At 36.6% G+C, this 22,874-nt stretch overlaps 1 protein-coding gene and 1 non-coding gene across 5 annotated transcripts in view; both read right to left on the reverse strand.

Annotated features, from left to right (window-relative positions):
* BRD7 (bromodomain containing 7) overlaps positions 1 to 22,874 on the reverse strand; it is a 40,720-nt gene that overhangs the window by 9,000 nt on the left and 8,846 nt on the right. For all 4 annotated transcript variants that reach the window (XM_008985850.5, XM_008985849.5, XM_008985847.5 and 1 more), the window contains exons 3-9: positions 21,017 to 21,146; positions 20,644 to 20,701; positions 16,205 to 16,349; positions 12,439 to 12,549; positions 5,977 to 6,161; positions 4,849 to 4,972; positions 1,056 to 1,131 (exon numbers count right to left, since the gene is read on the reverse strand). In XM_008985850.5, the coding sequence (XP_008984098.4) occupies positions 1,056 to 1,131; positions 4,849 to 4,972; positions 5,977 to 6,161; positions 12,439 to 12,549; positions 16,205 to 16,349; positions 20,644 to 20,701; positions 21,017 to 21,146 (829 nt within the window). The remainder of the gene's footprint in view (positions 1 to 1,055; positions 1,132 to 4,848; positions 4,973 to 5,976; positions 6,162 to 12,438; positions 12,550 to 16,204; positions 16,350 to 20,643; positions 20,702 to 21,016; positions 21,147 to 22,874) is intronic.
* LOC118149814 (small nucleolar RNA U13) lies at positions 18,498 to 18,602 on the reverse strand. Its single transcript, XR_004737528.3, has one exon. It is a non-coding gene; the product is annotated as a small nucleolar RNA U13 (small nucleolar RNA).

The following is a 22,874-nucleotide window of genomic DNA, read 5'->3' on the forward strand; positions in this document are numbered from 1 at the left end:
CTCACCTGCTGTGCTCTCTGTTCCCTCATCCCTTACTCAACCTAAACATCATCTCCTTAAGGAAGCCTTCCCTGACCCCCAAACACTAGGTAGGTATCTGCTGTTACAATCACAGCTGTTTTCCTTTTTAGTATTTATTCATGATCGACACATACCTGCACAGTACTGATTATGGACAGACTTCTCTTTACGTGAGCCTTCCTCCCCCGACCCCATAGAACTTAAGGGAAAGGGACTCCTCTCTCTCTCTTTTGTTCTCTACTATACAGCCAGCTCCTAAGACAGCACCTTGTTTACAGCAAACAATAAATATCAGAGAGTATTTCCTTAAAGGTAGGAATTCTGTCATTCATTTTCATATTTCTAATTACTTCTCTCATTATGACAGTATGAATATAAATATTTGTTGAAGAAGTTAACATTCTCACATTTGCTTATCACAATACATGATTCTCCCCTCAGACTAGTGACAAAAAGTTCTAATTCTTATATCGAATTTCAAAATATAACCTATATTATCTCATTTGAGAAAACGAAAAGATGACTGAGGTTCCAAAATAGATTCCCAATCTTTACAAACTTTCTACTGAACACAGTGAAAGATGGGATGTCACTAAGCATACACCTTCCATTATCGTTAAGGCACTGTGTGGCATATACATTCATTTATTCACTGAAATAAAGCGGTCAGTTAAATTTACAAGGTCATAATCTGCAGGTATGAGATACCCCTAAACTGAGTTATATACTGAAGTCTCTTAAGACCATGGCTAGGAATTATTATCTAAAACTTATGGCTTTGTTAATGGTGGGTTTAAAATATTTCAGGCACTCTGAATTTTAAGGAAAACTTGATATACTATACCTACTTCAGGATGAAGTGAATGTTAGGCTAGCTGTTACCATGAAATACGTGATATCTAGCTAGATTCTTTGTGCATAATGACACAGTGAGACTGATCAATATTCAAGCTTGTTGCTTTAAAATGTTAACCCAGGTTACTGTCCTCTGCCAAACAGTATCAAGTTCACACACAGTCTTCCTCTGATCCTACCTCCTACAATGGGATCCACAGGATGGAGAAGTCCCAGCGTTGTCGTTCCATCTGGTTTTCTTCTTTCAAATTCACACTGCAATGACCCAAGTATTCAGATGGAATGAACTGTTTTATACAAACAGGCTGAGCATCCTTTATCCGAAATGCTTGATACTAGAGTGTTGCGGATTGCAGATTTTCCCAGATTTTGAAATATTTACATACATATGATATCTTAGGGATGGAACATAAAATTCATTTATGTTTCATAAACACTTTACAGAAACAGAAAGTAATTTTATACAACTTTTTTTTTCTTTTTATGTTTTATATACAATATTTTAAATGATTTTGTGCACCTGTCACATGAAGTTAGGTGTGGAAGTTTCCACTTACATCATCATGTAGGAGCTCAAAATTTTTCAGATTTGGAGAATTTCAGATTTTGAAATTTTGGATTAGGGATGTTCAGCCTGTACCACATTCATATATGCAGCAAACCACAAAGCTGTATTTTAACCAAACTAACATTACAGGTGGCTAATCATTAAACTCAAATACTAACTTTCACACCTATCTCCATGTATATAAGAGCTGATGAGCTAGAGAAATGGAGGTGAGGAAAATCTCAGAATTCTAAAGAGCTCTGTGGGTCCTTAAGGACACCTAGTTCTCCCTCGTCTATCAGAAAAGGAGGCTACTGCAGACCAGGTAAGGGCAGTGGCTTGCCCAAAGGTTGTATAAACCTATTTGGCTTTAAAACCAATATGGGTGGGGACCCACCATCTTACCCACCAAAGACACAGACACGGCTTCTGTTCCTAAGTCCGTGTCAAGTGTTTCTTTCTAGAAACTAGGTTTGTCAGTCTCTTTCTTCTGCCGCTCAGCTTCCTTGAACTCTAGAGCAGGTGTGGACAGACCGGCTCACAATGGAACCTGGGGGGAGCTAGCCAGAGACTAAGGGACCAAGAAATGGGCAAAGGGAAGGAAGCATCTGTGGGGGAAATCCCAGGTGGCAGCCACTTCCATGTGGAGTGGTGTGGCTCACATTTTAGATGCCTGTGCATGAATACGGGAATGTCCTGAAAACACCAATGTATTTGAAGCCATTGTCGGCTGAGAGCCAATTATCGCACTGTGGTCAGCAAGGGAGGCCGGCAGCCATTGCAGCAAGATGGCTACTTCTGTGGGCTGCTTGTTTGGCAACAGGAGCCCAGCTAGCAGCAGAAGCAAAACAGCTTGAGTAGGAATTACAATTAGGAAAAAAATTTATATATTTTAAAGAGCTCTATATTCAAAAGTCAACTCAGTTACAACTCCTATTTGGGCTACACGTGTATGTCTGTTGTTTTAAGGCTGCTGTAATGGCTCTGAAAAATGCCTCAGTCAACTGAGTTGTTTGCCTGTCCCTCCTTCCTCTTGGCACACTCAATGCCATATTAGAAACCTAAAGGAATTTCTGACAGCCTCTGATCCCTTGAGGTAAACAGAAAAGGCATCAAAGACTCCTCTTTTGGGGGATAATCTCTTTTTCGTCACAGAATACCAAAAGTTGTAAGCAGACAGATTCCGCTCAGATCTGGAACTCCGCTCTCTTCTATACTGTATTACCTGATTTCTTTAGCTTCTGGGGACTCAGGATTCAGTGATTTGGGGTGATCTTCCAGTAAGTATTTAGGCCCTAAAAGCTGCATGCTTTCTTGGCCCTGTTCCTTAAAGGGCTCCCTCTTGAAACCAGTAATCTAATAAGGAAACAAGCCAAGTCGAAAAGAAGACACTTTTTGGCGCAATCTGGGCTCACTGTAACCTCCTTCTGGCAATCTTGTTTTCAGGTAATGGGGTTTAAGTTTAAGTTCTACACCTTTGAGGTGTACATTTTCTACCTTGTTTCATCTACTTTGTTATGACTTTGGAAATGATTAATAGTCTAAGAGGGGAGGAGAAAGCGAAAACTGGCAAATGAAGAATCTTATAAATCTAGATCTGCTTCTGTGTGTTTTCATGTCTATACATGTATCATGTGTATGTGATACGTCACTACTAAAATATATCAAAGAGCTCTAATCAATTGACCAAAGAAAAGTAAGTGCTTAAATAAATTATCAAAAAAAAGGAAAGAAAAGAAAAAAGAATTTGGCTCATCTGTCTTCTAGTTTACACAACTTTAGTAATCCTTGACAAATAAAACTAGTTTCAAAATTCTCTTCAGTAATTTTAGATCTTAAAGTCATGTTTTATTAGGTAATCTTAGGGTTTTTACTCGAAATTAGGGTCACTAAGAGTTAAAATAGTTAATATATGTAATTAAAATTACTAGATATAAGAGAAACAATTCTATATAGAGTATATAAAGAAAAAGGTATTTTTGGTAAAGATACAAAATCAACATATAAAAATCAGTAGCATGTCTATACACCAATAACGTTCAAGCTAAGTGCCAATTCAAGAATGCAATCCTATTCACAACAGCCACACACAAAATGAAATACCCAGGAATATATCTAGGGAGGTGAAATACCTCTACAAGAAGAACTAAAAACACTGCTGAAAGAAATCATAGATGACACAAATGGAAAAACATTCCATGCTCATGGAAGAAGCAATATTGTTAAAATGTCCCTACTACTGTCTAATGCTATTCCTAACAAATTCCCAACATCATTCTTCAGATTCAGAAAAAACTATTCTAAAATTCATATGGAACCAAAATGGAGTCTGAAGTGTCAAAGCAATTCTAAGCAAAAAGAACGAAGTCAGAGGCTCACACTACCCAATTTCAAACTATACTACAGGCTAGGCGTGGCAGCTCACACCTGTAATCCTAGCACTTTGGGAGGCCGAGCTGGGTGGATTGCTTGAGTTTAGGAGTTTGAGACCAGCCTAGGCAACATGGTGCAACCTCATCTCTACAAAAAATACCTAAATTAGCTGGACATGGTGTCATGCACCTGCAGTCCCAGCCACTTGGGAGGCTGAGGGAGGAGGATTGCTTGAGCTCCTGAGGCAGAGGTTGTAGTGAGCCAAGATTGTGCCACTGCATACTCCAGCCTGGGCGACAGACTGAAACCCTGTCTCAAAACTAAACCAAACAAAACCTCCCATAAAACTACAATAACCAAAACAGCATGATATAGGTGCAAATAAACAAAACCCACAGACCAATGGAACAGAACAGAGAACCCAGAAATAAAGCCACATAATAAAATCAACTGATCTTTGACAAAGTCAACAAAAATAAACCATGTAGAAAGACCAATAAATGGGGCTAGGAAAACTGGCTAACCACGTGCAGAAGAATGAAACTGAACTCCTACCTCTCACAATATACAAACAAACATTAATTCTAGATGGATTAAACACTTAAGTGTATGACTTCAAATTAAAAAAATCCTAGAAGAAAACCTTGGAAATACTCTTCTGGACATGGGCCTTGGCAAAAAATTTTCTAAGTTCTCGAAAGCAAATGTGACAGAAACAAAAATTCACAACCGGGACCTAATTACACTAAAGAGCTTCTGAACAGCCAAAGTAACTATCAACAAAGAGACATCCTACAGAAAGGGAGAAAACAGTGGGGTTACATCCAATAAACCCATTGTAAGTTGAAACTATCATGAATTGAAAATGCATTTAACACCCTGATAAACCCATTCTAAGAAACTGTCTGTTCGTTTTTTTTTTCTGCTCAGTATTATACTGATGAAGAACTCTATGGCAGGTATGGATTAAAAATATGCAAGCAATTTAAAAACTAAAAGTTTCAGATGCCCCAACTAAGTAGGTAGAGAAAAGAAAGGAAAAGCTCAGTCACCTGACTGTTCACAAGCCTCCTGGTCAGCTTTCCTCCAGATTCCCTCACGATGCGATCAAGCTGCTCCTGTTCTCTCTCTAAATTATTGCTTCTAAACTTATCTTCAAGCATATCTTTGTCTTTCCTGAAAACACATTAATACTAAGTAAAAAAAAATAGATAAGATGAAAACATTAAAATGAATTCTAAATATAAATACTACGAAAGTGGAGACATTTGTACTATAGTCACTCATTAAAACTTATTTCCTTGATGACCTGTTAAGAGTCTCTAATACAAACAGAAACAGTAAGGCACACCTGACATGTTACTTCCCTACCTTTTTCTGTCCAGTGTTACTTGTGTTAAAAGTTTTTCTGGGAACTTTCAAAAAAATTAGTGCTACCTTAAACATTATTTTGAAGGGAAAAGAATATACCATGGTTCTTTCAAAGTTTGATTTTTAAAATTTAAATTCAAAACAAACAGTAAAGTGTGTAAGTCTTAGAACAAAGAAACCTGTCACTAGTTTACTTTCTTTGCATTATGAGAGCAAAAATCCCAAACTGCTAACTACAACACCCAGCAAAGTTGGCAGTGAGGTGCTGGGGCGGTCAGGGTTGGCTCCCAGTGGTGTTGAGTGGGCAGATGTGGCTGCTGTCAGCTGCGCATGTGGCTGCCTGGGTGAACCAGTGGTTCAGCGTTACTCCCACCAGGTGACACGGGGTGGAAAACATGGGCATGATACAGTGACAGCCCATCTGTTTAAGATGCAGCAGTGATGGTGCTCCCACTGAACTCCTTGCTCCTTTATGGAAGGAGTAATGACTATGCATTTTTAAAAAACAAACAGTTCTATTTAAATAAACTCACGGATCATATGAGTCCCAAAAGATTCTTTATAGTTTTAAAACTACTTCAATAAGAATACATATTAGAACTGCTTTCTGAACTGTTTGGACAATCCCATACAGTGCTTTGTAAGAGAAGAGAGTTATCATACCATTGAAATGGACTTTCATTGCCAAAAACCACTACCACGGACACAGTGGCACTTGGTCTTCCCAAGTCAGGCCCCAAATCAGTATTTTTCCCCCTTACTAGGCTTGAAGAAGGCAGTTTGACCTTAACATCCCAAAGATCCTTTACTTTTTATTTTCTTTGCTGGGACTCTTGAAGGCTTGTGCTTCGGCATCTCCAGAGTCCTCTCTCTCTCTTGGCCAGCAGCCTCCATCCTCTCCACTTTGCGAGGTGTCTGTCCTGTCTTTCTGCTTTCGAGTTTTCTGCAAGTCAGCCATGAAATCTATGCTCTGCTTCAGGCTCTGAATTCTTTCCTAAATGTATTTGAAAATAATATTATTATACGTTTGTCATTAACTTTTAAAGTAATGCATTCTTCTCCCACTAGCGTTTGCACTTATCCTATCATTAACCAGGGAAGAAAAACAATTAAACGGATTCATATACCAAGAGAGTATTATATTTAGAAACCATGATAAGGCCTACGCCTTCAATTCTTAAAATTTAATTTCCAACTTCAAAGAAAGTTTTACAACTTTATTGTACTATCAGAAAGTTAACAGAAAAGAAAGTACAAATTAAGAGTAAATATTCTTTGAAGTACTAAACTGAAAAAGAAAAATATAGTTTAATGGTGTGTTAAAACTTTGTATTTAACAGACTGGCTTATCTTTTGACAATTTAAGAATTGTTAGGTGTATCAAAGCTTAGGGCATGTGAATGTGTGAAGGACCTCTATGTGAAAACAAGGCATTTAGCTCTATGTGAAAACAACAAGCCTTGAGGAGAAGATAGGCTGGTGGCACAGTTCCTTCCTGAGTGCATAATGGTTTCTCTAACCAAAGAAGTATTGTTTTTATTTTGTGAAACCTGTGCTTAATTTTCCACTGCAATGATGTGCTGTGAAATTTTCATTGTAGTTAAGGGCTTGAGGTTTCTCTGTAAATTTTAAGAAGGCATATTTGTTTCTACTGACTACTTTGCCTGTGACTCTGAGTTATCACTGGGTAAAATACAGGGTGCAATCTCCTTCGGGCTGCATAGCATCAGCAGGGAAGACTTCTGTGGAGTAACAGAAAATAAGAACTAGCAGAGGCCTTGGCGGCAACATCACAAATCTACAATCATCTGATCTTTGACAAACCTGACAAAAACAAGCAATGGGGAAAGGATTCCCTGTTTAATAAATGGTGTTGGGATAACTGGCTAGCCATGTGCAGAAAACAAACACTGGACCCCTTCCTGATACCTTACACTAAAATTAACTCCAGATGAATTAAAGACTTAAATATAAGACATAACACCATAAAAACCCTAGAAGAAAACCTAGGCAAAACCATTTAAGACATAGGCATAGGCAAGGACTTCATGACTAAAACACCAAAAGCATTGGCAAACAAAAGCCAAAATAGACAAATGGGATCTAATTAAGCTCCAGAGCTTCTGCATGGCGAAAGAAGCAGTCATTAGAGTGAACCAGCAACCAACAGAATGGGAAAACATTTTTGCAGTTTACCCATCTGACAAAGAGCTGATGATATCTAGAATCTACAAACCCATTTGAAAGTGGGAGAAGGATATGAACAGACTTTTCAAAAGAAGACATATATGAGGCCAACAAACATGAAAAAATCCTCATCATCACTGGTCATTAGAGAAATGCAAATCCAAACTACATTGAGACACCATCTCATGCCAGTTAGAATGGCGATCATTAAAAAATCCGCAGACAACAGATGCTGGAGAGGATGTGGAAAAATAGGAACACTTTTACAATGTTGGTGGGAGTGTAAATTAGTTCAACCATTGTGGAAGACAGTGTGGCAATTCCTCAAGGACCTAGAAATAGAAATTCCATTTGACCCAGCAATCCCATTACTGGGTATATATCCAAAGGATTATAAATCATTCTATTATAAAGACACATGCACATGTATGTTCTTTGCGGCACTGTTTACAATAGCAAAGACCTGGAACCAACCCAAATGCCCATCGACAATAGACTGGACAAGGAAAATGGGGCACATATACACCATGGAATACTATGCAACCATAAAAAATGATCATAAAAAATGATGAGTTCTTGTCCTTTGTAGGGACATGGATGAATCTGGAAACCGTCATTCTCAGCAAACTGACACAAGAACAGAAAAATCAAACACTGCATTTTCTCACTCATAGATGGGAGTTGAACAATGAGATCACATGGACACAGGGAGGGGAGCATCACACACTGGGGTCTCTTGGGGGAGACTAGGGGAGGGAAGCAGGGGGTAGAGGGGTTGGGGAGAGATAACATGGGAAGAAATGTCAGATACAGGTGACAGGGGGATGGAGGCAGCAAACCACATTGCCATGTCTGTACCTATGCAACAATCCTGCATGTTCTGCACATGTACCCCAGAACCTAAAGTACAATTAAAAAATATATATGTTAAAAAAAAAAAAGAACTAAAAAGAACCAGAGGTCATTCAAACAAGACCACCACCACCCAGAAACAATGAATGACTCACCTACGGTCACTAAACCAGCAACTAAGACTAGGCTTGCTGTCACTGATGTGACACCACACCACGCTCTATGATGCTCTATTAGTAGTGCAGGTGGTGAGATCCTCAAGAACAAAGATTCTGCTGTTTTTTACTGGACTTTTAAAGTAATCTTAAAACCATTAAAGTGATATATTTTATTGTGGACAAATAAAAATATGGGTAAGGAGAAAATAAAATCTTCTTAATGTATCTTCAGAAAAGAACAGTGTTAACAGGCTTATCATTCCAGTACTTTTCCAACCATTACAAGTCTTACTTAGCAAATTGGAATTATACTGAATATTTAGTAAAAAGCATTTTTTTCAGTTAATAAATTGTAATCATTTCCTCTCCATAACAATACTTAAAATATTTTAATAATTGTATTTAATCCCATGTCCATATCATGATTTAATTAGTGCCCTATGATTGAACATTTAGATTTCCATGTTTCCACTATTATAAATAAAAGTACCATAAACATCATTATAAATAAATATACGAACCACTATCTCTTTAGGATAAGTTCTTAGGAAACTCTAAGTCAAAGAGAATGAGTATTTTTAAGGCTTCTGATAATTACTGCCTTCCAGAAAAGGTATACCAATTTACATACCAAGTTAAACTAGTTTGAAAGTTTCTCTGAATCCTTGACAAAAAACAATAGCATCACTTAAACAGAAAATCCATTAGAATTGCTTGCACCCAGGAGGTGGAGGCTGCAGTGAGACCCTGTCACTGCAATACAACCTGGGTGACAGAGTGAGGCTGTCTCATAAAAAAAAATCCAGATCCATTTGATTTTTAAAAACATGTTTTATTTTGCTACATTAAAAATATCAGTGAGTTATTTCTGTAAGTTCTCAGTAATAATTTTATTTCTCAGTAATAATTTTGCTCTAGAATTTTCTAAAGCAAAACTTAAGAACACTGTGCGATTTTAAAAAATGTGACATGCACAAAATAATAGAAGTAGGAAAAAATGAAGTTTAATTTTCCTTTGAAAGTAATGCCTTTCTCTTTTTTGGTAATTAAAATGCCTCCAAGCCAGCATATTATTGATCTTCAATTTTACAATATTAAATGGCTAACAGGGCTGATTCTTTGCCAATAACATAGCTAACACTTACTGAGTGCTTACCCATGTACCAGACAAAACTCCATGAGGTAAGTCCTATTATTATCTCCACTTTACAGAACAGGAAAAAGGCTGACAAAGGTTACAGGGCCTAAGGTCACAAAGCTTCCAAAGGTAAAACTAGAACTTGAACTTTGGTCCGATTTCAAAGTCACTATGCTACAAATAGTGTTGTTTGTATTACTTTGTTTGCACTACAATGTAGCATTCTATTCAAGTATTTATTTAGGGAATAAAAAGTTATTCTTCATCTGTTTTGTTTTTGAGATGGAGTTTTGCTCTTGTTGCCCAGGCAGGAGTGCAATGGCGTGATCTCAGCTCGCTGCAACCTCCGCCTCCCAGGTTCAAGCCATTCTCCTGCCTCAGCCTCCTGAGTAGCTGGGATTACAGGCATGCGCCACCACACTAGACTAATTTTGTATTTTTAGTAGAGATGGGGTTTCTCCATGTTGGTCAGGCTGGTCTTGAACTCTTGACTTCAGGTGATCTGTCCACCTTGGCCTCCTGAAGTGCTGGGATTATAGGCGTGAGCCACTTTGCTCGGCCTCATCTGTTCATTCTTTATAAAAATAACATGTCTACTAATAGTTGCTATTTGAGTGTAACTGGAAAAATGAATGACTAGTCTAGAATCTTTGCAATGAACATTCAAAAACAGTTATCTTTGAAAAGACACATTGTGTGCTGGGCTCTCTTGGTAGCACAAACTATCAGAAAAGTTAACTTAAAAGGTCTAAATTTAAATGTTTAAAAATCACTGTTGTGACAACCCCTCCCATGTAGGGTGGAGAGAACAGTCAACAGGAAGCTAATAACACAGGATGGGTGGGGCTCCTCAACAGCAAAAGATCTGAAAAAAAGGAAGACAACAAAGAAAGAGGGAGGAAGGGAAGGGAAAGTGGAGATGAAAATTTTATTTTCTGTGCTTTCAATCATTTCACAACCCAGTAAAATTCAAGAGATATTGGAATCTTTTGCTTGTTTTATTAACTACATTACTTAAGGAAGTGGTAAATCAAAGGTCATTAAAAATTAGGCTCTCCCACCCAATTCAATGTATACATTTTGGAGTGACTAAGACTGCATTTGTTAAATGCACTTTTATTTCAAACACAGTAATAAGCATTTCCATATCTTTAAACCTGGAATATGGTGTGGTTCTAGATTCTGAGAGTCTTCCTGGAAAGAATGTGTAAATATATCATATTCCTCTTTCCTCTCTGCAAATGTTGTCAAAGATGGGTAACTGGCTTCCATTAGTTTCCCAAGTCTTTTGTAAAGGGTGGGAACTGATGCTGTCTAAATATTAGGAGCGCAAGAATAATCAACAATTCAAACATGTTTTTCTTTCCCTAGTTAAGTGAATCCAAGAATCTCTCAACCAAGCACACAGACACTCTGACGTCTGTACACCAAGGCATTTCTTTAAATGTAAAACTGTTAATACAGAAAAATGATCACCTTAAAAATCGGAAAACCATATGCAGATGCATTTTTAGCATCCTTTAACTCCCCTGAATGTGAGCTCAAGCTCTCAACTCTGATCCCTTTTCCTTCTACCAGTGTCTTAAACCCACCACTTCTTTGCAAAATTCCTGTCCTATCTTGCTGTTCTTTTTCATAGTATCCTCTCCATGCTACCTCTTATTTAGAATCAGAACAGTTACCCTACAAATCATCTTGGAGATCACAGACTAAACTCTTCTTTAGGGATGAGAACAATGAGTCCCAGGGTAGTTACTGTCTTGCCCAAGGTCCACAAGTTAGTGGAAGACAGCTAAAATGAAAACCCAGTCTTCTGCCTGCCTGTCATGGTATGGTGCCAGGATCACCTTTGATTCATTTCCCTAAAGTAGTCTTTTACTAGTAGGTTTCTCCTACTCGGAGTGGTGAGAAAAACCTCAAAAGATAGGACTTATCTTGTGAGTTCTTTTCTCCAGCAGATGCACAGTAATCTCAGTTTACCCTTCAAAGCCTTATATCAACTGTCATCCTGGGACAACATTCATAATTTTTTCCCACTGTGTACAGTATCTCATGTTTAACCTCTTTCCTGTAGTTCAATGATGATGTGTCTGTGCCCACGCATATACTTCTTTGACCTTGAATGCCTTACTATTGCACTAATTCTTATTCTTTAAGAAAGAGTCTGCTCCTGTGGAGAGGTGGCTTTGAGACAGTTCTGAAGTTTTTTGTATAGCCACAGGTGGCTTAATGAAGCGATACGTTCTGAGAAATGTAGTGTTAGGCGATTTTGTTGTGTGACCATCACAGAGTGCACTTACACAAACCTGGATGGTATAGCCTACTAGACACCTAGGCTAAATGGTATAGCCTATTGCTCCTAGGCCAGGAACCTGCTGAGCATGTTACCATATTGAATACTGTAGACAGCTATAACACAATGCTAAGTATTTGTGTATTTAAATATAGCAAAAGTACAGTAAAAATACAGTATTATAATCTTATGGAGCCACCATTGTATATGCAGTCTGTTCTTGATGGACATGTCATTATGTGGCGCATGACTATATTTTCTTTCTACTAAAAATTCTGTGCTTCACCCAGAAGCACAGGATTGACCAGAACATTAGATTCCACCCTTACAAATGCAAAGAGAGCTATCTTCTTTGAAGTTCTCATAATTCAGCCAGTCTTATCCTGGAATTCAGGCTGATGTTTCAAGAGCCTCTAAAGAGATAATTACAAGTGAATGCCAGTATTTTCATTGATTCCAAGTAAGAATTTTCCTGTCTTAATTTTCTTCTCTTTATTACATTTTTTTCATTTAGTATTTTCTACTTTAATATAATCTGCTAAAAAATAAAATCAATACTGTATTGTATCTGTATTTCTATGGCCAACAAACAGGGGCACAAATTGTGTAACAATGATTATTTATGACAAAGAGTTTCCTTTACCTGGCTAAGAATTTTCATCCCTGAGTGCAACAGCTTCTTTGCAGCTTTATAATAAATGGTCTCTGGTTTGTTGTAAATCATGGCATTAGTACACATTAGTTTGAAGTTATCCTGCAAAAAGAATATTAAGGGAGAAAATGTATTAAAGCAAAACAAACTACGCCACACCTCCGGGGTTGAAACCATACAGGTCCTCCAAAAATTTTAAAAAAGCCACAACATCCCTTTCTTTCACTATTTACTAAACAATACTAACAACAACTTAAGACTCAACAACAAAACAAATACTGCTAAATTTATTAAAATATGCCATGATATTATTTCCCAAATTCTCATATATTTTATAGTACCTATATATAAACTGTAGATCCCAGAATGAAACCTTTAAATGGGTTTCTTCAGTATAATCTTACTGCACATAAAAAAATTTCAAGAAAATACTTCTATTTCATATGTAATGATCTTAGCTGAGTAGTTCATATAATTTTAAAAAATTACTCTTAGCTTTAAAACAAACATCTTAAGTTTCTATTTAGGAATTAAACATTTTATTTCAGATCTTGACTGAAAATGGAGCAGTCCTAAATTATCCCAGTATTTCCTGCCAAATTCAAATTAACTGAGCAAAAAATGTTAAAACATTTACACTACTTTTATGTGTTTGGATACTATCATAAACTAAACATAATTTGCAGAATGTTGCAAAACTATGCCAGTGTGAAATAAACCATACAACCTCAAGGAGTTAAAGCATGTAACTGGACTGCCCCATTTACCAAAATGGTCTTTTTGGCTTAAATTTCAAAGCCTGTGCATGTGCTAGAGAACTTGACCCCACTGCATGCTTTCATGGTTAAGTAATTTTTACATCTATCAATGTGCAATTCATTATACCAAGGCCTTACTAAGTTAAAAGAAAAACCCAAGAAGAGAATCGGTGTCTAAATTGTTATAGGAATTATTAATACAGGAATTATATAATATAGGAATTATTAAATTCCTCTAAAAAACAAAAACATACAAATTCCACTAATAGTGATGACAGCTTAGAACACTTAAATGGAACAAAGTAGAGTGAGTTCTATGTAAAGTATGTAAGACTGATTGAAGGATTGCAATAAATTTGGTATTGAAGTGGAAGAAGTATATGTGGATCTTCAGTTTGGGCTATGAATCTAAACAGTTGGGACTTTGCCAGGTCTTGGATCACCAAGAATCTGATGAAAGCTGTGGGACCACTCCTCAAGTACACATATACACAGCTGAACACAGAAGTCTTCGTGTAATTTTAGCAGGTTCTTGGTCCCTCTAAAGGCTCATCATGGCTACCCAAAGGACCCTAGATTAAAGACTTGTAGACAGCTGTAACGCAAGGCTAAGTATTTGTGTATTTAAATACAGCAAAAGTACAGTAAAAATACAGTATATTTTTATATTTATTATATCTATATTTATATATTACATTTTTATATTTATTATATCTTTGCTACAAATATTCAGAAAAGATATTCTTTCATTTCGTTAAGATTTAGTAGGCCAGGCACAGCGGCTCATCCTTATAATTCTAGTACTTTGGGAGGCCGAGGCAGGTGGATTGCTTGACACCAAGAGTTTGAGATCAGCCTGGGCAACATGGTGAAACCCCGTCTCTATTAAACGTACAAAAAAATTAGCTGGGTGGGGTGGCATATGCCTGTAGTCTCAGCAACTCAGGAGGCTGAGGCACAAGAATTGCTTGAACCCAGGGGACGGACAGAGGTTGCAGTGACCCGAGATCATGCCACTGCACACCAGCCTGACAAACAGAGTGAGACTTCGTCTCAAAAAAAATAAAAAAATAAAAAAGAATAAATAAATAAATATTTGGGGGGAATGGGATGCAAGTGAACGGAGACACTAGATTATACTCAAACGAAGTGACCATTTGGCCTATAATTGGCCAGACAATAACGGGCTTATGAACTGGCAAGAATACTAGATTGTTCTAAGGAACACAGGACTGATTTATTAAGGCAATTTGTAGATTCCTTAAATCTTAACATAATGTGCTGGGCTTTACTGGACTGTGTGATGGCAGTTGATCATTCAAAAAGCTGAATCTTCCTGCACTTTACACACACACACACACACACACACACACACACACTTCAACTGCCAAATGAACTGAATAAACTAATAAATATTATTTCAGGCTTGAGCTTTCCCTAGAAAAAAAAAGGCAATCTAGAAATTCTAAAGAGCTAAGATACCAATTCCTTTCCATTATGATAAACCCTAACCTGCTTAAAAATACTCTGGGGACACACTTCTACTCTTCTTACCATAAGAGAAAGACAGGGGAAAATTGTTCACAGAAAGAAAAAAAAAACCAAAAAAACTGAAATTCTTTTTCATTAAGCAATGGTCAGGTCAGAAATATGCTGAAATAAACAGCTTTAGCCTAATTTTCACCAGAAAAAAAGTTGGGAAAGTTCCCATTTCTCTAAACAGAGAATGTAATTCAGGTTCTTTGGAGTAAGTGGAATATTACCTATAAACTCAATAACAGAGCACTAAACAACGGTATTCTTCATAAATCTCAGCTTATCAATATGTGGATGAAAAAAGGGACTAAGTAAAAACATGATCTTATTTTATTTCTAGAAAAGTAACTAATTAGCGTAACCAAGTAGGGTCTAACCATTAAGTCAGCTGAGCTAAGAGGTAAAACGGATATTATTTAAACCAATTATGTTTGTGGCAGTTGAATACATAGTAAATTTTCATATACATGGTTCCTTCCCCTGAAATCAGCATACACCAAAATAGGAAATACCTCATCCATAATATTAGGTATATACATTAACTTGGGGGATTTCAGGCCCTTGTAAATCTTCTATTCTCTTCTTAAAGCTGAAGAAAATATGCTCAACGAATATAGCCAAAATGAACTCAGAGAGCAATTAACTTTTATCAAATTAGAAAATGTAATTAAACTTTTCTTTAATTTCTGGTCAAGTCAATTTATTCTTTAGAGTGTATGTGGTATGGTTTGACTCCGTGTCCCCAGCCAAATCTCATACTGAATTAAAATCCCCAATGTTGGGGGAGGGACCTGGTGGGAAGGGATTGAATCATGGAGGCAGATTTCCCCCTTGCTGTTCTCATGAGAGTGAGTTCTCACAATATCTGGTTGTTTGAAAGTACGGAGCACTTCCCCCTTCCCTCTCTTCTGTTGCCATGTGAAGAGGTGCTTGCTTTCTCTTCGCGTTCTGCTATGACTCTAAGTTTCCTAGGGCCTCCCCAGCCATGCCTCCTGTACAGCCTGTGGAACTGTGAGTCAATTAAAACTCTTTTCTTCATAAATCAACTCTTTTCTTCATAAATTACCCAGTCTCAGGCAGTTCTTTACATCGGTGTAAGAATGGGCTAATATGTATACCTTATATGTCTAGAAATAGAAAAAAATCCTCAGCTTTTTTACTTGTATTGATCTAAAGCTAAAAATTTCACTCTAAGGTAGGGAAAAATATACAGTGGAACACATATCAAACTCAAAATTTCACTAAAGACAAACACAGTCATGAATGAAACATAGCAGATGGCTTATTTCATCTGGTTTTCCATCACCAAGCTCATAAAAAGTTTTCTGAAGCAGAAAAACACAAATGTATTGGATATTAAAATAAACTCGATTCTGTACAAAATTTAAGGTCAATGAGAAGGATTTTCAATATCAGACACAGATTTCTACCAAGATTTTGTGTATATAGGATTGAAGAATTACCTTTAGTTCTTCTATGGACTGGTAGTCATTGTTCTTGATCTTTTCTTTCATGGTACTAAAATCCATTGGGTGTTTAATGATCATGGAGTAGCCAGGAGCAATAAAATCAGTCACAGGAAATGAAAAGAAAGCACTTGGATCTTTTCTGTGAAGATATGCAAAACACAATGTTATATTTTATTCTATTACAAATCTATTGGTCTAGGAGCAGAAGTCAGTGGAAACTCTTCAGATGCAAAAAGAATTTGTAGTATGTTAACATATTTATAACTTACTGAAGGAATGACTTTAAAGACTATTAACTATTTAGTAACAAGAATGTTTTATATACTAGTTGTAATGTACCCTTAGAATGGAGAGTCTTTCTTTTAAAATATTCAGCCTCATTAATAGCCCCTCCTACCTAGGAAAAAATGAAGCAAAATAACCTCAACTAACTGACCAATGTTTTAACCTTTGGGAGATTAGTACCGCATATTTTTAATCAACCAAAGGGGAAAAGGCCAAAATAATAACTATGAACAAACATCTACAATTCTCCATATTAATTTCTAATAGGCTTGTATTTCTAGTCCATGTATGTCTATTGGATCATCATCGGATATAACTTCTATCACGTATATGTGGGGGATGCTAAAAAAAAACCGACATTAAAAAGGTCCTCTTAATACCCCCAAATATGTGCCAAGACAGGACTGGACCAAAAAAACCCCCAAATCAAAAACCCAAATTTGAAAACCAGTGCTTTTCATCACAGATTCTCAACTCTGGCTGTATATTAGAATCACACAGGAGGGTTAAAAAAATTCCAATTGGGGGAAGAAGTGGAAGGAAGACTCACCCTAGACTTGTTGTATCAGAATCTCGAGGAAGAAGGTCCACAGTTGAGTGCCACACTGGGATTTGACTATTTGGCATTTTTATTTCCAGTATGGTCAGGGCTGAGAATCAGTACTTTATATGATTAAATCATTATGCTGATATTTCCCCCCTCTGGAAATCTGGTATACCAAAAGTTTTCTAACTCCATATAAAAACAACAACAACAACAACAACAACAACAAAAGGTTTAAAAATTGGTTTGGCTGAGCATGGTGGCTCACACCTGTAATCCCAGCACTTTGGGAGGCCAAGTGGGTGGATCATGAGGTCAAGAGATCAAGACCATCCTGGCCAACATGGTGAAACCCCATCTCTACTAAAAATACAGAAATTAGCTTTGTGTGATGGCATGTGCCTGTAGTCCCACCTACTCGGGAGGCTAAGGCAGGAGAATCGCTTGAATTCGGGAGGTGGAGGTTACAGTGAGCCAAGATTGCCCCACTGCATTCGAGCCTGGTGACAGAGCAAGACTCTGTCTCAAAAAAAAAAAAAAAAAAAAAAAATTTAACAACAAATTTTAAAATGCATTTACCATGTTGCTAGTCCCAGTGGTAGGCACTTGACATATTTTCTATCAAATCATCACACAAAAGCCATCAAAGTGATGGTATCCTCATTTATAAATACCTAGTCAAGACCTATACATCAAAATGTGTGCTGTCCACAGGAGTTACTGTAACAGCAGCATTCATCTCTGGGTTGCCTCCTGCAGCTACCCTTTGGAGGAAATTATCTAATGCCTAGGTCAGTCATTTTAATACAGAGCCCCACATAGTTCTGACCAAAAATACCATTATCAAACTTGATCAACTAGTTTTTTTTTTAATCAGGCTTAGCTCCTGGTAAAAATGAGGAATCATCCAATCACTAAAACTAATCAAAACAGCATGGCTCTGGGTTCTAATTCCCAAAACATTTTGAACAATGCTAATGTGTTTAGACTAAGAAATACTTTCTGAAGTTTTTTTCATTAAGGTTTTGTTTCTAATTGACATATAATTGCACATACTTAGAGGGTACAGTGTGATGTTTCAACACATATATACTGATGTACATATATACAATGATACTTTGATATCACTGTGTAATGATCAAATCAGAGTAATTAGCATATTTATCACCTCAAACACTTGTTATTTCTTTGAGATAAGAATATTCAAAATCCTTTCTTTTAGCTATTCTGAAGTATATAATGGTTGTGGACTATTGTCGCCTTACTGTGCAACAGAACACCAGAGCTTACTCCTCCTAACTAACTGTAATTCTGTACCTACTGATCAACCTCTACCTCTCCCCGCTGCTTCTGGTAACCACTGTTCTACTCTCTACTTCTATGAAATCAACTTTTTAAGATCCCACATGACTGAGATGATGTGATATTTGTCCCCTCACCCCACTTTTTTTGTCTTCCCATCAGATACGTCATGCGCTGATGTTGTAGCAAGGTCTGAGGGGCGGTATACATCACAGAGGAACATGAAAACCCAATCATTACACTTACAAACTACAAAAGGATTGTGCAATATTTGTTCTTCTGTGTTTGGCTTATGTCATTTAACATGATGTCCTCTAGGTTCATCCATGTTGTTATACATCATAGCACTTCATTCTTTTTAATGGTGGAACAATATTCCATTGGGTATATATACCACATTTTAAAAAATGCATTCATCCAGTGATGGGCACTTAGATTGATTCGCCATCTTGGCTACTGTAAATAGTGCTGCAATTAACACGAGAGTACAGACATCTCCTGGACATACTGATTTCATTTCCTTTGGATATATAATCAGTAGTTGAATTGCTGGGTCATATGGTAGTTCCGTTTTTAATTTTTTGACGAACCTCCACACTGTTGTCCATAATGGCAATACTAATTTACATTCCCACCAACAATATATACAATTTTTCTTTCTCTACCACATTCTTGCCAGCATTTTTTCTTTGTCTTTTGATAAGAGCCACTCTAATTGGGATGAGGTGATGTCTCCTGGTGATTTTGACTTGCATTTCTCTAATTATTAGTGATGTTGAGCAGTTTTTCAAATACCTGTTGGCCATTTGCATGTCTACTTTTGAGAATGAAGTGATTTCTTTTAAGATGACATCATTAACCTACATTCTAATCTTACGTTGCCAGAAAAACTATAAGGCAGCCAGGACATTTTATAGTCACACCTTGTATACTGTGATGGAATAACCAATACTTATTCACTTTTTGGACAAGTAATGAATGAGTTATTTAAATGCAAACACCAAAAATGAAGAGAGACTAGTCGGTTTTTTTTTTGAGATGGAGTCTCACTCTGTCGCAAGGCTGCAGTGCAGTGGCATGATCTTGGCTCACTGTAACCCCTGCCTCTACCTCCTGAGCAGTTGGGACTATAGGTGCTCCACTATGCCCAGCTAATTTTTTGTATTTTTAATAGAGATGGGGTTTTACCATGTTGGCCAGGATGGTCTCAATCTCTCGACTTCGTGATCCACCTGCCTTGGGCTCCCAAAGTGCTGGGATTACAAGTGTGAGCCACCATGCCCGGCCAGTTTTTTTTTTTTTTTTGAGAAAAGATCTAATTATGTTGCCTAGGCTGGAGAGCAATGGTGCTATCACAACTATCACTGCAGACTCAACCCCTTTGGGCTCAAGTGATCCTCCTACCTCAGTCTCTGGAGTAGCTGGGACTACAGGTGTGTACAACCACACCAGGATAATTTTTATTTTTTTGTAGAGATGGGGTCTCACTATGTTGCCCAGGCTGGTCCTGGCCTTAAGTGATCCTCCCGCCTCAGCCTGCCAACGTGCCGGGATTACAGGTGTGAACTATTGTACTTAGCTAACTTCTGATCTTAACTAAAAACCTGAACAGGCATTGAATACAGATTATACTAGAGAAAAATTACTTACAATGTGTTCTGAGTTGACTTAAGTTCAATACAATGAAAGAAAGTCCACTGTAAGAATGTATGATCTACAACCATAAACCCTTTGGAAATAATGTAAATATCTTTGAGCTGAAAATTTAAACTCTAAGTAAAGAGAGTTATCGAAAAAATATTTTAATAAAGACTGAGTTATTCTTTTCACTTTTAAGAACTCAACACTGGCTTAGGCACTGAACTTTTTGAACAAATTTATGCTTTTAAAATAAAGCCATGATTCCTATTTTGGGTATTTTATTTTTTCTCCCATACTTAATAATTGCTTAACATTCATGGCATGATAAGCATTGTACAAATACAAAGAAAGTATATCTATCTATTAGCAAAGTGGAAATATCTGTATTGTTCATTCCTAAAGTTTTAACATCAGAAATTACTTTAGAGACAGAGAAATTTCTCATTAAAAGTATTATGTAATGCCCTTCAAGTTGCCAGGGAAACATACCAAATTTAGAATATCTAAAAGTTAGCCTCTTGGAGTACTTCTACTGCCAGGCAAAATACTTATCATTCACTTTAAAATCAAGTATGCCTGGAGTTAGGCACAAATGTGGTTTGGATCCTATACATTTGCCATTTTAATTTCTATGTTATAAAAATATTGGAAAAACACTTGCCTCTGCAATTGTCTCATCAGTTGATTCAAAGCTTCTTGAAGAGGTGTCTGTTCTACTTCTAAAGCAAAGAAAAAAGGGAAAGGGTGTTTTAAAAAGGAGTATTCTAGACAGTACTATTTACTAAATCATTTTTCTACAACCATTATTAAAGATCTCATACAGAAATTCCATTTCTCTTAAAAATATACTCAAGTTTGAGAGTATCAGTTCAAAAATTGAAGCCAATTTACAGCTCCTATGCAGTATGAGAGAAAAAAAAAATTAAAAATTAAATCACAAAGCTCCAACTTAGAAGCTAAAACCCCACTACTTTCCTGAGCTCTAACAATTTCAGCCTCCTCATTCAGGATAGTTAATTCACAGTTATTCCAACCTTCTTGTTTGGCTAAAGAGCTTGTGAGAGGCTTCTCAGGGGGCAAGTCTAATCTCACAGGGGCATGACACTGGAGGTCTTTTTCTGTGTCATTCTCCACACGGTCTCGATCTCGCTTCTTTTTATCCTCCTAAATGGAACAAAGGGAGCTAATTTAGAAATATTTCAGAACCAGTATCTTTAAATACACAAATAATTTTAATTTTAAGGGGTAAAAAGACATTATTGCAAACAAAATATTCTTAATAACGAACTCAATGTATTTTACTGCCATCTACTGGAAAAGGAGAGCACATATTCACAAAGGAAAACAAAAGTGCATCTCTATGCCAGAAATAACCAGTTAGAAAAATACTACTACCCAAAAAAGCAATACAGTGCATGCAGGAATAAATCTAATAAAAGATACCCAAAACCTTTTCGGAAAAACTGTGAAACCTTACTGAAGGTCACAGAGACCTGAATAAAGGAGATATACCACATTCATGAATTCAAAGAGTTAATACTCTCTTATTAATAATCAAAACTTTACATGGAATTTTATAAGTAAATTGTATTAATTTACCATGAAGAGTGAATGATTAAGAACAGAATAGCTTTGAAAAAGGTCAGAATAAGATGATATGTCTTACCAGATATTATTTGCATAAAGTGATAATAAGACAATGTGGGACTGACACAGGGACAGACACAAAAACCAACAGAAGAGATCAGAGCCCAAAAACAGACCCATGTACACAGATTAATCTTAGTATATCACAGAGGAGACATTATAAGTAAATGACAAAAGGGTGGTACTGAGACAACTGGTTACCTGAAAAGAGAAAACAGAATTAGAGCTTTACTTCATGCCATACACAAATGTCAATTCCAGATAAAAACTTAAATGTACAAAGCAAAGCTTCAGAACTTCATATAAAAGTAAAGCATCTTTAAGACCCAGGAGTAGAAAAAGACTTTCTTAAATAAGATACAAAAAGAATAAATCTTAAAGGAAAAACTTGATAAATTTGGTATTAAGTTGATAAATTTTGATACCTCAACAAAATCCATGAACCAAGTTAAAAATCTAATAACAGACTGAGATAAAGTATTTGAAACACAACTTATAAAACATTAAGATTCCATGAAGAATATCAATAAATCTATGCAAAAAGGCAAAAAAATCCAAAAGGGAAACAGGTAAGTGATACTACAGGTAACTCACAGAATAAGAAACGTGAAATGTTAAGAACATGAGAACTAGCTCAAGCTCCCTAGAACTTGGGCAATTAGATTTAAAAACAAGAAGGTATTTCACCTCTCTTTGGCAAAATTAAAAATGTCTGAAAATGTTGTTTTGATAAAAATGTAGAGAAATGGGATTCTCATACCTTGCAATTGGGTGAATTAATAGGCACAATCCTTAGCAGAGCAATTAGCAACATGTAGCAAAGCTAGCAAAGACTTTCTCCAGTTCTCAGCTACTACTCTGTGCATATACCAGAGAAATCTCCTGTCCTACAGTATACATGGAGACTTGTACAAGATTATTGCAGCATTGTTTCAAATAGTAAAAAATAGGAATAATCCAACACCTATTAAAAGGCAAATGGGTTAATAAATTATGTCATATTTACATAATAGGTAAAGTAAATGAGCTAAAATTGTATTAACATGAATAACATTCAGAAACAATATTGGAGAAAATGCTGCAGAAGAATTATCTGTTACAAGGTAAGTATGAAAATGTGTAAGCTTTATGCATAACTTGTAATCATAAAAACATGCATGTGATATGCACCAAATTCAGGGTAATGATTCTCTGTGTTAGAAGAGAGAAATGGGACTCTGAAAAAATACAAGGGGAATTTCGTCT

This window comes from Callithrix jacchus, chromosome 20, assembly GCF_049354715.1.
Source record: "Callithrix jacchus isolate 240 chromosome 20, calJac240_pri, whole genome shotgun sequence".
Taxonomy (NCBI): Eukaryota; Metazoa; Chordata; class Mammalia; order Primates; family Cebidae; genus Callithrix; species Callithrix jacchus.